Raw genomic sequence first — 15,616 nt, forward strand, 5'->3', positions numbered from 1 at the left:
ACAGCTAGTAAATGGGCAAAGGTAAATGATCTTGCTAAATCCTTTGAAATAGAAAGAGAGCTTTAATTCAATTACTTAAAGAAGTTATATGAAGAATATACATATCAATATCTCAATAAAAGCAATTTCAATCAGAGTTAACCTAGCCTTGGCAGTCTGGAAGATTTTAATCTCACCAACTGAAGCTTGAAGTTTGGTGGCAAAAAATCTCTTGAGGAGCAGTGCTGGGGCTGATGTTTTTTCTGTTGCTGTAATTTTCTTCTGATGCTGTTTTTTGTTCTTTCTTTCCTCCATCTCCTCTTTTTTCCTCCACCTTCCTTTTACATAACAATTCATGCTTTATTAAAGGAAATTTACAAGTACTGAATGATGTTCTGTCTTCAGTGATACCTGGGCCACCCCCAGTGAAAACAGATGTACAGCTCAACAACCATAAGCCTAACACCTATGCAAGATTTAAACTCAGTTTTGGCCACACGATTTTTCAGTTATTGTGGATGGGGGCAAATCATATTGAACAAAGATTCAAAACCGTGCTCTAATCCCCCTTTAACACAGTGTGTTCACATCCACAGTGGATAGAAACTCCTTTAGAACTAGAGTTGGTCCTGAACTAAAACCCTCAATCTAAATTTGTGACCTTGGGGAAATGTGGATCCAGATCTGAACTTTGCAGTTCAGCTAACATCTCTAATTGGAATATTTCAGCCACAGTGAAGATGCATTCACACAAGCAACAGAGCTGGGCAAATATAAATAATTTACTGCAAACATTTGTCAGTTAAAAACAGTTTACGTCACTCATATTTGTACTTTTTTTTAAGTTTGCCTGAATGTCTGTGGAAAGCAATCAAGTTTCACTGGTACAAAAGTTTCTGGAAAGCAAATTTCAGTCATATGCACAAATATCTGCAAAAATTTTAAAGTTGAATATGCAATTATTTGGCTCATCTGACCAAGGAAGAGAAATAATAAATTGTGATGGGTCTGACTAATTGCAGTTAACCAAGACAGCTCAAATAATGAAAAAATCACATACTCATTGAGAACTCTTAAGATCAATACATGGAATCTAACAAAAAACAAAACAATTCACTGAATAATTTCCAGTAACAAATAAATTTGAGGAATTTGCCATCTGCTGATGGATATTCTGTGAGCAAAAAAAAATTAGGTTATTCACTGCAAATTATTTTCTCTGCCCTAGTAAACACTTAAATTCTGGTTCTAGACTAGGGTAAATGGGGCCTTGGAAATAAAGGCAATGGTGATCTTAGTCTCTTGGTAGGTAAGCGAAGCAGCTGTGCAACTCCCTCTTTGTTATTTCAAATAGTGGAAATGACAGTAGCCTTCTCTGCTGTATTCTAGGCACAGAGGACTGCAGAGTTGGGAATGGGGGAGAGCACACAGAAAAAAATAGGATAGCTCAGAAATATGAGTATGCTTGAACCAATATTTAAGGCCTGAAACTTACTGCCAAGAGAAATATACCATATGCAGTTATAGTCATCCCTTTTTTCCCTCTCTTCCAAAAACAGAGAAGAATGAAGAAGAAGAACAGGAAGCCAGGAGGGAATTAAAACACAGACTCAGCAGAAAGGTGATTAAAATATTTTATGTGTAGTATACTTGTATGTATAATAAAGGATGAGAATTTCTTTTTATACTATTCTAAAGTATATTCATACATAGTGACAAAATTCCTTCTCCATTTCCCCAGAACATGAACCCTGTTTAAAAGACAGAATGGGTCAAAGTCATCTTCGGTATAAATCCAGTCTGTCCAATTTTCCCTAGAATTTTACCAGGCAAAACTGTATTTTTGAAAGAAATGCGGGGCCCAATTGTGGTTCACCTTTGCATGTGTGTGCAAAGAGGGTGTGAGTACCAGACTGATGCCTCCTGCTGGTCATCTAGGGATTATCACCAAGCTGATGCCCACTTCCACATTCTGCACACCATCACTGTTTCTCACAGTTCACCTGTCACCCTTCTCGCAGCTGTCAGGAACTGCAGTGTCCTCTTCGTGACTTGGCCCTCCAGCCAAGTCATAATCTGTGTTCCCCCCTTCCAGAGAAAGTTTGGCTCTTCAGTAGTCCAGCCACTTTCCCTAGTGGCCACTGCAGTATCTTGTCCAGCCACTTCCTCAGTAGCACCTGCAGCAACTTATTCTGCCACTTCCCCAGTGGCAAATGGTTGGGGGAAAGGAGGGATCCAGGCCCATCCACTACTCCGGGTCCTGGGCCAGTGATCCTGTAGATCATAGCCTCCTGCTGCACCTCAAATTCCTCTCCCTGCTGCAGTATCCCTGGGCCACTCCCCTCCAGCCCTAGCACCTTCTTCACCCATCCTCAGGGCCTGTTACTGCCCACTCTCAGCAGTCAGCCAGAAGCTCCTCTGGATCACCCGCTCCCTGACAACAGTAGCTTTGTCTTGGGTGCTGCGGGCCTCTCAGCCTGCAAGAGACACAGCCTTTCCTCCTTGAGCTCCAGCCAGTGACTGCTCTGCTCTCTCTGACCTGCAGCTCTTTATATGGGTCTGCTAGGCTCTGATTGGCTGTTCCTCTCAGCCCCTCTCCTATTGGCTGCTTCCTGTGCTTTAACCCCATTCATGCCAGTTTGGGGCAGACACCCCCATCACAAAGTACTTGCCTCTTGTAAAATCTGTAAATTTAGGAGAGTGCTGAAAGAGGCATGGGGTCCTGAACATCCCTCCACCACTATCCCATACAAAAGCCAGTAAAGCTTTCCCATCACAGATGGGAGCACATACTGCATTCCTCTGTTCAGGGTTGGCCTAACTCTGTTCCCATTGAAGTGAATGGTAAATTGATAAAATTCCCACTAAATTCAGTGGTAGCAGAACTAAGCCAACACTGAGGGTTTTGATAATCCCACCCACTGTGCCTTAGTGATGCACAGTGTCTCTCAGAACTCTTAGTGGGATAACAGCACAATCCTGACCCATCAAGTGCATCTGAATCACTAAAATTGATTATCAAGACCAAAGTGGATAGTACCATGTAAGACATTGCAATGCAAGACTCCCAACGGGTAATATACAAGTTCTTGCTTGTCTTTCTTAGTCTAGTCAATAAAAAAATAGAACCACAATATACAAAGTGTTTATCATTGTGCCCAAGTCAATTATTAAATTATGTTACATTTTTGGATTGTGATCTTCCTGATCTCATGGTGTCTTGTTTTTTTTTTTTTTTTAATAGAAAAGAAAAAAGAATGAGACGCTTAAAACTTTAAAAAATAATTTTACATATATATGTAATATCTATATCTATACACATAATGCACACATTTGATAGATGAGTGTGCACATATATATTATTAATTATATATAACTATATGATTGTGAAGCAACAAGCACATAAAAACTTAAATTTTTCTAATTGTGCTTAAATTGCTTATATACGTGCATATTTATGCAGATTAGGGCTATATTCTGCTCTCCATTACACCAATGCAAACCCAATGATTTCAGCTGGATATTGAAAAAACAGGAATTGCCATGCTGGGTCAGAGCCAAGGTCCATTTAATTTCATATCCTGTCTCTGACTAGAGCCAGCACCAGATGCCTCAGAGGAAGGTGGAAGAACCTTATAGTAGACAGATGTGGGATTATTTGCCTCCTCCTCTTCTACACCTCAGAGTTCATCCTGGTCTCTAATAGTTACAGATTAAATCCTGAAGCACAAGGTTTAATATCCCTTCCAAAATTGTGTTATAAATTGTAACAACATGAGATATTCTTGATTTCCAATCCCTTTTCAAATCTTGTTTAGTTCTTGTCCTCAGTGACTCCTGTGGCAATGAGTTCCACAGTTTAATCAAACATTCTGTGTGAAAGTATCTTTTATCTGTTTTGAATGTATGACCTATTAATTTCATTGGATATCCTCTTGTACTTGGATTATAGGAGAGGGAGAACAGAAGTTCCCAATTTACCTTCTCTATTCCATTTGTTATTTTATATACTGTGACGAGGGCGGCCTATTCAGCCCCGCGGGTTTTGCACTCTCTTCAGCTACACTAGTGGTGTGGCTGGGAGAGAGCAGGAGAGGGGCCCGGTCCCACCCTCTACCCCAGGCCCCGACCCAGGGATCCTGTGAGGAGTAGCCTCAAACTGCTCAGTCCATGAGCTACTACCTTCCCTGGGTCGCCTGGTCTTGGCCCCACTGCTTGTGGTCCACTTCCTGGAACTGGGGTGAGGGTCCTCCCTCAGGCCTCTGTGCCTATGATCCCTGGCCATGCCCAGATGGGCTTCCCTTTGACTCCGGTTCCTTTGGGTTGTGGTAGCAACAGCAATCACTCCAAGCTCTGGAATGGAGTGGAGCAGAGTGGAGCAGCTTCTCCTCTTAACGCCCTTTCAGCTGCTCCCATCTGTCTGGCCGGGAGGCTTTTAACTGCTGGAGCAAGCTCCTCAATTGGCCTCAGTTGGACTAATTGGCCTTATTGCCCTGGAGTAACCCCAGCTGAATCACCCAGGGAACAAGGATTTGTTGATCTGGGGCTAATATATATACCCTCCACTATCTTTACACGCCCATGCTCCACACCCTTCACTTCCTCGCCCTCGTGTCCCACTCTGACACAATGTGGCGGGACCTGTTACCACCTGTGGAAGGTGAGGACCCCCGGTGGGCCAGTCTGTACTCCACCCTGACCCCACGGCCCATCAGGGACATCAGCTGGCGGCTCCTTCATGGAGCCGTGAGCATAGGCGTGTATTTGGCGCGGTTCACCCCTTGCCCTGATACCTACCCCTATTGCGGCATGAGGGAGACCCTGGCGCATATTTATCTTGAGTGCGCCAGGTTGCAGTCCCTATTCCGGCTCCTCCAGAACCTCCTGCTGAGGTTCTGGCTGCACTTCTCCCCACACCTGTTCATTTATGCACACCCCATCCGTGGCCCCACAAAGTCATGGGACCTCCTTGTCAACCTCCTGCTGGCCCTGGCCAAATTGGCTATCTACAAGACCAGGGAGAGGAGGTTGGCAGGGGGGGTGCTCTGCGACTGTGGGGCCTACTTCCGTTCCCTTGTTCACTCACGTATCCAGGCAGAGTTCTTCTGGGCGGTGTCCGCTGGCTCCCTCGACACCTTCCGGGAGCAGTGGGCACTGTCTGGGGCTCTCTTCTAGCTCCCTTCGTTTAAACCTGTGACCCTCATGTCCCTTCCTCTTTTTTCATTAGTTGTCCCAAGCAATCAGTTGCATTCCAGGCTCAGTGGCTCCTCCCCTTAGGCTGGAGGAGGGGCCTTTAGCAGTGGGTGGGTGCTACCCTGATTTGCAAATAGACTACTCTCCTATAACCATCAGATCTAGCCCTGTCACAATACTTTTTATCATGTCCCTTCTTATGGGTCTCTTCTCTAGGGTAAACAGTCCCAGCCTTTTCAGTTTCTCTTCAGCTGAGAGTTTTTCCCAGACCCTTAATCATTCTCATTGTTCTTCTCTGAACCCTTTCCAGTTCTTTAGTATCTTTTTTGAGATGAGGAAATTTTCCTATGCTTTCAAAAGTATATGTGCAATGACAGTATTTTGTTTACTATGACAATCATTAGTTCAAATTAGTTAATTTGTACCTTGATTGGGGTGACTCAGATTATTTGGTTCAATATCATAATAAAGACAGAAGCTCTGATTCACAAATTCCTTTTATTTTAGTTAGACAAACCCGTCAAAAACTTGTTCTTTTTTTAGTACTGAAAAACAGATGATTGTAGGTGTTCATGTAACCACTACCATTGTCTAATAGGATGAATAGCACCATTTTAACAACGTAAAAATTAGTGTTCTAGAGATGATCTGTCAAAATTCTTTGCAGTCTGTCTGACAAAGATTAATTTTATAGTCTAAGAAACTAGGTTGCACTGCTTTCCAGTTCCTGTTTGATGCTCCCAAGACAGCGCCTTTTTTAGATACCTGAAAGTGACCCTGATTAGAAATACCTTTAAAATTATCTTGAGGTTACCTCATACCCTAGGTTTCATTTTGTCTTATTCAATTTACTCTTTTCCACCTCCTGTTCACAGCTCAGTCTGAGGCCTACAGTGGCTGAACTGCAGGCAAGAAGAATCCTACGCTTCAATGAGTATGTGGAGGTAACGGATTCCCCGGATTATGATCGCCGAGCAGACAAGCCTTGGGCAAGGTTAACTCCTGCAGACAAGGCAAGGCACAAATAGAGATTATAATAGAGATTGAATTCTGTGACTTTCAAAAATGTTCTCCTGTTTTATTTTCAGTCCTTCCACACCAGTATAATTAATGACATGTTCTTGAGGCAATGAGATTGTCATGGTACCATGCATTGCCCACACACAGCAGAACCCACTCAGATAATAAAATTGTACTTGCCAGCTCAGTTGTGACAGTTAAGAGATGAATCTCTCATGTTTTTTAAATCCTTCCTAGGCCACTTAAATCACTGCTATCAGCTTTTAGTTGCAGTCCCTGGAATTCAACCAAAATTTCTTCAGTCAGAGGCCTCCTTGCTGGCCCTTAAGTGCTGCTTTTAAAACTAATTACACTGAAATGTAATGGGCTGTCCCATTACTGTAAGAATGCTTGGCCACGTGAATACTGTTGTCAGTGCACCACTGGGAATAAACTCAGCCTTCAAAGCCATGATCCTGCATCTTTACCCTTCAATTTAACAGAGCAGTGGGACTAACTAGGTAGGAGAGAGAACTTTAAGCAGTGAGAGTAGCTATCAGGTTTCTTAGTATAAGAAGAGCTTTAAAAATTAGGTAAAATAATTCAAAAGAAAGGACATGCTTTTTTGGTGAAAAGTCATAAAATATGTCAGGCTTACTTCGCTAAAAAATGGGTTAAAGTTTGGGAACAAAGTGTTTTCATTCTTTGTGGCTGCAGATAACATCAGAGTACAGAGCACAAGAAACCAGCTCCCACCTGTCATATACTGCCATTCAGAAAACAGTGGCAGCTACTAGCCTTACCTTCCAAGTGACTTTAGCAGTTCGCTCCAAGTACAGAGTGTTACATTATTCTAGCCTACGGGAAACAGAGACCTGAGTGACTGTGGCAAAGTCTGCATCAGAAGAAAGGGCTGTCCAGGCCAGCCACAAATGAAAAAACGTGGTTGTGCCCACTGATGCCATCTGAGCATCTATGCGCAAAGGTGTCACTAATTAAATCCTGATATTACCTTCTGCTTGACAACAGGCCAATAGACACTCTCAAATAAGGAAGCAGTTATATATCTTGACAGATTCTCACAATACTTTCAACTAGCATTCCCTCTTTTTTTAAGAATTGAGTTTAGGTCAACTGGCTTTTGTTCAGGCCCCATCCATGCCAGATACTGGAGGGCATGCAAACTGGTATATCTGAGTTTGATGAAAAGGGGCTCCAGAGCAGAATGTCACCAGTACGTTGAATTCATTGTAGCCCATATTTCCTCATGATCTCCCCTAGTGGTTTTATAGTCATTGAACAATAGGGCTGTCAGAACTGAGCCATGCAAGACCTCACAGCTGAAAGCCTGAAGGAAAGGACCAGTCACCCAACACCATCCCCTTTCACTATTCCTCTGAAAGGAATGAGCGGATGAATTATATCAAGTGATCCCATCTGCCCTTGCCAGTCTGCAGTCACCTCAGTAGCTCCTCATAATCAACTGTATTAAAGGCCTCTGAAAGATCAAGTAGAGTCACCAGAGACATTTGGCCTTAAGTCTCCTGAGGAGATCCTCAGCCATGGTGATAATGCTGTTTCCATGGCATGCTCAGGTGTGAAGGAATCCTGAATATTTCATATTATTGGATATCTCTAACCTGCACAAAAGAAGGGGGCAAGTTGAGAAAGGTGAATGTCAGGATGGGAAGAGAGGGAAGGGAAACTGACCTGAATCCTCAGGTTTTTGTTGAGAAATGGACATAAAGTACAGGATCCAGTTATGACATTAGCCCACTGAGGATAGAGCTGGACATTCCTGTTACTATTGATCATGCTGTGAAGAGCACTGTTTTCTTCGGGAACTCTGTATCTTACACTGTACAGTACACTCTTTGGGTGTGATTCTGTTACATTGCTTGTTCCTCAGCCTTTCTGGAGAGAATTATTTTTTTTATTTTAAAGACAAATCAGTGGGGCATTTCAGAAAAATCTATTCCACTGTCCTCCTTTTCCTCTTTGACCACCCCCCACAAAGACACCTGCAGGATTTCTCTACTAGAAAAGGGTGGTTTACCAACCACTGTTTCTGGGCCAAATTATATAGAAAATTCAAGATCCTGAAATACCTAGTAAGGTACAACAAATCATACATACAAGAGTCCAGTGTTTTTTTGATGAGGACAATGAAAGCATGGCTTTTATGCCAATTTATATTTTAACCTAATTATTAATTCAGTTATCCACCAAAATGAAATCATTTCAATAGTATAGTCAATCATATGCATTTCAAAACTTAGAGCATTATTCCTGTACCGCATCCTGTCAAGTTAGGATGCCGGATAGGGACAGTCCCGATATTCAGGGCTTTTTCTTATATGGGCGCCTATTAACCCCCACCCCCATCCCGATTTTTCACACTTGCTATCTGGTCACCCTATGTCAAGTCAAGATGCTGGGACTGAAACTGTATTCAAGGTCCCCTGCTGGGGTTCAATCCTGCGAGGTGCTGAGCATTCTCTATTTCCCATGAAGTCTTCAGGAACTGAGAGCACTCAGCACCTTGCAGGAAACTGAGGTAAGCAATACCGGTGCAAATAGCGGCTTTATCTAGCTGCACTGGGGATTGCACCAGGCAAACTACACTGGTAGCTAGCACTGATAGGTCAAATCAGTGTAGTCGAGGCCTCAAGCCACAGTAGATCAGAGTGCCACATTTAGAAATGATACAAGAAGGACTTGATCGTTCATGATGGCAGTGGTGGAACTTTTTCACTTGTAGGTCACCTGCTCAGGTCTGGCTAGTAGTGGCTGAAAGTCATTATCATCATCACCTGAGAGACAAGGACCAGTAAAAGATATTACCTCACCCACCTTGTCTCTCTAATATACTGGGTCCAACACAGCTATAACAACACTGCCTATGTTATTAACACCTGAAATAAGTTTTTAGTCTCAGTCCATTTTGTAACGAACAGGCCTCCACAGCACAGTTGGCACAAATTGGTCCCCATGTTTTCAGTCTCAGCAGAGAGACCAAGGGTCCAGTGGGTCTGGAGACTCCATTACTACTTCTTCTTCCAAGAAGCAGTCCCTCCAGGACCAGTTGAAACACAGGAGTGGAAAAGAAGCCTGTGCTATATCAGTTTTCTGGATTCAGGATTCTGGTATCTTGGCCATCACTAGGGCTATCAATCATTTAAAAACAGTGGGGTTGCAATATTGGAGCTGTACCTCTTTCCTTTTGAAAGCGGCCTTGTGTTAGTGTATCACAAGGACAGTCCCTTGCTGGAATGTGAGGTTTATCATTTATGAGATGTCGTTCTGATGACACTGCATAATCTTATCACACTGGAATTCTGTCCTGCTTTGAAAGACATGCTTTTTGAATGAGATGCTTTTTTTAAAGGATTACTCAAATGGTGTTACTTGTATTTGAAACACTGAAAGGAAAGAGAGAGAGAATAAACCTGTCTTTCACTAAACATCAGGGTCTGAAAGCAGTGGTTTAAAATGTTTATAAATTTGGACCAAAAACATTTATAGCAGAACCTGTGTGTGTAGAATGCTGGACTTTGAAGAAATTATATGAAATATGTAGTGAAGTAAATTGATTACCACTCTTTTTACATTGGCAACAAGGAGTGATATTTTAAAGTGTGCTGAATTTCTGTTGTTCTTTAGTATCTACCAGATGTAAACACAGCCGTCGAATGTCCAAACACCTCACATAATGTTACATAAAACTGATCAAACCGAGTGACTAATTTCCATTTGAAAAGTGGCATTCATCTCGTATTCCTGAAATCTTGTCTCCAGTTGGGAGCTAAAGGAATCTTGCAGTTTGTGCAATTGCTATGCATGAAGTATGACTCATCCTCCCCTCCCCGGCTGTATGCTGTGATAATCTTTTTGCAGATGCATACTAAACAGGTGGCTGTCGAGGGTGACAAATTCCCTTTCCCTGCTTCTTTTGTAGCAAGTGCCATATTTCAGTGGGGGGGAGATTCTGGCCCCAGATATTTTCTTATGTTTTTTTTTTTTTTACGGTTTTACTGCTTTAAAGTGAAAGAGGCATTCAATTCTTGGAATCAGAAGTGTTCAACAGTGATGGATTAAATGAAAGAATTTAACTAAAAAGTAAATGGAAAACAGTAGAGTTGAGTGTATTTTGCACCTCACAGAAGTGAGCCCTTGTTCCTATATATGTATTTTTACTGGGTGTTCACTTTTCTGATGTTTGTGTGTGTGTTTTTAATTAGGCAGCAATACGGAAAGAACTGAACGAATTTAAAAGCACAGAAATGGAAGTACATGAGGAAAGTCGACAGTTTACAAGGTGAGTAAAAGTATCTTTTGGTCTAAAGCTAATGAGAGGTGAATGTGTCATATAGTAGACTCTGCCTTTCCCAAGTCCTGTAGAGTTGTACTGTAATTCATTCCTTGACCCTTAACTGGTGGAATTTCCAAGTGTTGCTGATATGATCACTGAAACTACATAATTAATATGGCAATGAGGATAACCAGAATTGATTAGATTTTAAATGGAAAAGATTGCTTGTGAAATCTGAAAAATAAGCCTTTCATTCATTTTATTGGATTCAGCATGCCCCAGATGAAATTAACAGTCGGCCTGTGTGGGATGGAATCCCTGGTTCCACAGAATCACTGCATATGAAAGTGTATGTTAGTGGGTGCTTTAGGGCACTGGAATCAAGATAGCAGGCTAGCAAACTTCACAAAATTCATCCCCACTTTGTAGAATATCCTAATGATTGCCAGAGCTCCTGGCAATCTTTAGGAAATTTGCCAGATTCAGACATTGCATTCTAACATTCCTAATTTGACACAATTAATTTTTTAATATGCATCTCTGTTTGGACCTGCACCATAGATCTCGCCAAGATATTTCAAATAAGGCTTGTTTGAAGTATTCAGGATAAGTTACCTTGCAACTAGGATGTGGAAAAAAGAACTAAAAGGATTTTCTAACTATGATCAATACCTGTCTTTCTTAAATCCCATATCTTTAAAAGGGCATGTCCAAATAACCTTAAATTTGGTCTTAAAATAGTTTGCTGGCTACAGATCAAACAAAACAAATTTGAAGCTAATAGCAACTTTAGTATGAATTTTAAATTAGGGATCAGAAGGTACTAATAGTGGAAACCAATTTTCCATTCAAGCTACTGCCACTCCATAAGGATTATTCAATATTTGTTATTGTATTAATAATAAACAAGGCCCTCATATTGTTAAGACCATCGTATAACTATCAAATAGATCTTCATAGGGACAGTGATAGCATCTATTTAGGCTGCCTAACAATTCCCATTATAATTTTATTTTCTGACAATTTTTTGAGGCGCTCTAATATCTCTATGCTTTGCAGCAGGATTTTGAAATTTGGCAGAGGGTTATTCCGGAGGTCAGGTGTGTGCTTTCTGCTGTCCCCATGAAAATCTGTTCTGATGTATCCAATTTCTAAGCTGCTGAAGATTGCCATTAGCAGTCTGCATTATGCTCAGTAGAGCTTGCTGCTAAAACCATTCAACATTGCATACACCATTGCATACCAGTATGCTCCCCTAATCTGCAGAAAGGGAGATTTCAGTTAGATATTACGGAAAACTTTCTAACTATAAAGATAGTTAAGTACTAGAAGAGGTTACCAAGGGAGGTTGTAGCCTAGATGATCTCTCGAGGTCCCTTTCAGCTGTACATTTCTATGATTCTATAAAAATTGAACCTTCAGATAAGACACACACAAAAATTGATCCATAACTGGGTCCCTTTCTCCTCCCACTCCTATTGCTGCCACTCCGTGATTGTGTGTGATCCAGTAGTTCAAGACTGTATCATAATGCATACTCACAATGGGACAGAATTGGGCTAGATGATCAACATTAATTCTGGCATTTCCTAATTTCTGAGTTCTTGACTTTACAGTTTTATTAATCAAAAGATTATAAGGTTTTTTATGTAATTATAATACTATTAGCACTTCAAAGCAGTTTATTAGCATGAACTAATTAATTCTCATAACACCCCATGAAGCAGGTAAGGAAACATTATCATTTGTACAAATGGGAAAACTGAGCCCAGAATTATAACCATACATACAGCTAGGTTTAGAACTCAACGTTATGCTTAGACTATTAGAAAATGCCCCTCTCGAGTATGGATAGAGGGCACTGAATCAAGTGCATAACTAGTGTATCTCCATTTGGCTCCTTATGTCTTGTATTCCTTTTATCAATGATCAATTCCTTATACTAATTTGTCCTTAGGATATATAAAAATACAAGTTTTGAAAAGTGCAATATAAAGGAAATTGCGAGAGAGAAAATTCTGTGCTATGAACTGATACAATTGGAATGTAACCCCTTGATTAAACCATTACAAATTATATGAGAAAATTAGCACGTATTTGTACAAGAGACACCAAAGAGGAACTTGGAAGTGTTTCTTAGCAACACTGAAAACAGCAGTTGATGGACACAGATTACAGTAGGATTCTCAGAAGCTAGGCCCAGAGGTCTGAGGAGATCCAGTACTGCAGCAACTCAGTGAGAAAGCTATTTAGGGAAGGGGCTTAAAACAGGAGTGCCAATCCTACATGTGACCAATAAGTGCCAAGGGTCCTCAGGGAGCCTGAGGAAGACTCAGCCCCAGAGTGTCCACTCCCTGTTCTCTCTGATTGGCCTGTGGTAGAAGGGAGTAATTTCACTGAAATCAGTGGAGTAACACAAGAAAAAAACTATTGCTATTAAGAGCGGAGTCAGGCACCGATGATGTAGATCACTTGCAATTCTGGAAGAAAAGAACTTCAGTCTCCTCAAAGCACTGTTGTTAAAATGAATGTAACTAATGTAGTTCACTACTAACATTGGACTGAAAAAGCAAAAGTAGGGTTTGGCATAATAGTATTGTGGGCAAGTGATCCATGGGCAGAGAATGAATTATTCATTTAAAAGAAAAATGAACCACTGGGGAAATATAAATTAAAAGTGACTGGCAGTCTGCAGATAAACCCATTGTGCCCATATTTTAAAAAGTGACTCTCTATATAAATATGAATTATACTATATTGCAGTAGTGTGTAGCTTGTTTCTCTTGCATTGAAGTGTCCCTCTATGTCAGAAGAAAACATATATAATCATATCTATCTAAAACTGAATATTTTGTCTGCACTGGATGAATTATTCTCAATATAGTTTTTTTATATTTTCCATGCATGTGTGTACATTTTTAAATGGAAATTCATATCCCTGCTGATAGATTATATTACCAGATATTGGTGCTCTTCTAACATTTTATCTCGCATAACTGACTGCTCTAAGAAGAAGATAATACTTTGCACTTGCATAATATCTTTCATCCTAGGAACTCGAAGCAACATGCAAAGATGTTTAAGTAATGTTGTCCCCATTTTACAGATGGGGAAAGAGATTTAAAAGTAATGACCTGATTTTCAGAGATGCTAAGCTTTTCTGATTCCAAATCAATTGTTTCAAACATGAGACATGTTTGATTTACTTTGGATCTCATTTACACCAGTGGAAATCAGGAACAGCTCTGTTAAGTCAATGGAGATAAATAAGTGTGAGACCAGAATTAGGCCCGATGCCATTATCAGATGGAACAATAAGACTTATAACTTTTATTTGATTTAATATTTCAGGTTTCATCGTCCATAATTGTTTGACAGTATTCCATACTTCACACACCAATTTCCTTCGGGGAAATCATTGCATTGTGAAGACCTGAGATTGCACTGGAACTTGAACAAGTATGAGTGTGTGTTGCGGCTTACCTTGAGGTTAATGAAGAATGTAACCCTCATCTCTATTAGAGACAAGATTTGACTGGGAACAGAACCCAGGGAAAGTGGGGGTAGCATTCCTTTTTAACTAAGCAATGTCTTGATGGTAAGAGAGACTGTGGTTCTGTGGCTAGCTCACACAGATATGTTGCTATTTTTTCATCAAAGCTTGACCAGACAGGAAAAACTGAAGACAATCGTTGGACAGCTGGTGGCCAGGACTTTACAGCATGGTGACTGAGAGTAACTCATCAGACTTTACATCATGATGACTGAGGGTAACTGTGTGGACAATGGGGACACAGAAAAAGAGAGAGAGAGACTTCACCTGTCAGTTAACAGAACAAAGTTAGAACAAAAAGGTAGCAAATTCTTTATTAAACTGATTTAATTATATATTTGGATAGTGAGAGGAAAAAATGTGTAAATCTGGGACTTTGAGCAACTGTAAGCGTGTTGTCTAGAGAACTCACCCTATCCTACCAAGACAGTAAACCACCAAGTCCTCATTTCATCAGTACTTTAGTGAAGTACAGTAATTTTTGTAGTGCCAGTGAATTCAGTTGCCAGAAAATATTCTCATTATAATTCAGATGTATTTTTTAAAATTCTGACAAGCATGCTTAAAGAAAATACATTGAATGTTCATATAGCACAGCTAAATATGCTTTGTGGGGTTTTTTAATACAATTACAACTTGGATTCTCCATGATTATGCATCAAGAATGACACAAGTAGGATTTAAAGGACAAATAATGAGACACTGTGAGTGCAATGAAAGGATTCAGGTCTTGAAACACTCTTCTTTTGTCTGTCACTCCTGTTGTTGTCAAAGTAGTGGCACCAATCTCTCTGAACTATGGCAGACAGTATTGACAATCATGACATTCTAACTTGAATCCAAAATCAGTCATCAGCCATCAATTTGAAATTGGCCATCAGTTTGCATATAAGTAGGTTTAGAAAGTGATTAACAATGTGACTTTAAGTTTAAGAACTGCATTAGATGGAAACTTTGGATTGTTTCTAGAAAGAATTAACAAGTAGATCAATACATCTTCATCAAGGACCTTGTAAAACCTACAGAAAATCCTTAGTGTCTACAGCCTATTTCTGTTGTATGCAAAGAATGCTTATTAACTCAGTAATTTCTGAAATTGTATTTGTGAATACAATACTATTAAAATTAAATGGTATGGAGTGTGAAAGGCAATATGTGCTTTTGTTATGTTAACCCTAAGGCCCATTGGCATTGTTTACACTAAAAATGTCTCTGTCTTATATTAGCACTTATTTATCCTTTGATTAATGTACACAGTGACTTTTCTGGGTCTGGAGTATACACAAACATACATGTAAATGCAGTATTACACTATATATACTATTTATCCTTTTTTAATGTGTGTACATAATTAAAATTTATTTTTGTCTTTTATGTGCCATGTTTAGTTTTTAATTATGAAAGATAAGTATTTTTTCAGGCAATAAAAGGTCTGTGTAGAGTTATTTTTACCTCAGATCCTTCAATAGATTCTTGTGAAGTATTTTTAATTTATAAAATTGAAGATTGTCATTTTAGATGTCAGCCTAAAGGCAGGAATGCAATTTAGTGGCTAAAATTAGATCTCACTCTTTACTGAT

The 15,616-nt window shown here is 40.1% G+C and overlaps 1 protein-coding gene across 5 annotated transcripts in view; it reads left to right on the forward strand.

Annotated features, from left to right (window-relative positions):
- The window catches only part of PHACTR2 (phosphatase and actin regulator 2), a 146,627-nt gene extending 131,217 nt beyond the window's left edge, over window positions 1-15,410 (forward strand). For all 5 annotated transcript variants that reach the window (XM_067542355.1, XM_067542354.1, XM_067542357.1 and 2 more), the window contains 4 exons: window positions 1,539-1,600; window positions 6,048-6,185; window positions 10,413-10,489; window positions 13,835-15,410. In XM_067542355.1, the coding sequence (XP_067398456.1) occupies window positions 1,539-1,600; window positions 6,048-6,185; window positions 10,413-10,489; window positions 13,835-13,850 (293 nt within the window). In that variant the 3' untranslated portion in view covers window positions 13,851-15,410. The remainder of the gene's footprint in view (window positions 1-1,538; window positions 1,601-6,047; window positions 6,186-10,412; window positions 10,490-13,834) is intronic.
- Window positions 15,411-15,616: the final 206 nt, after the last annotated feature.

This window comes from Emydura macquarii, unplaced genomic scaffold (genome assembly GCF_026122565.2).
Source record: "Emydura macquarii macquarii isolate MOO-44397 ecotype Brisbane River unplaced genomic scaffold, CSIRO-AGI_Emac_v2 contig_705, whole genome shotgun sequence".
Taxonomy (NCBI): Eukaryota; Metazoa; Chordata; order Testudines; family Chelidae; genus Emydura; species Emydura macquarii.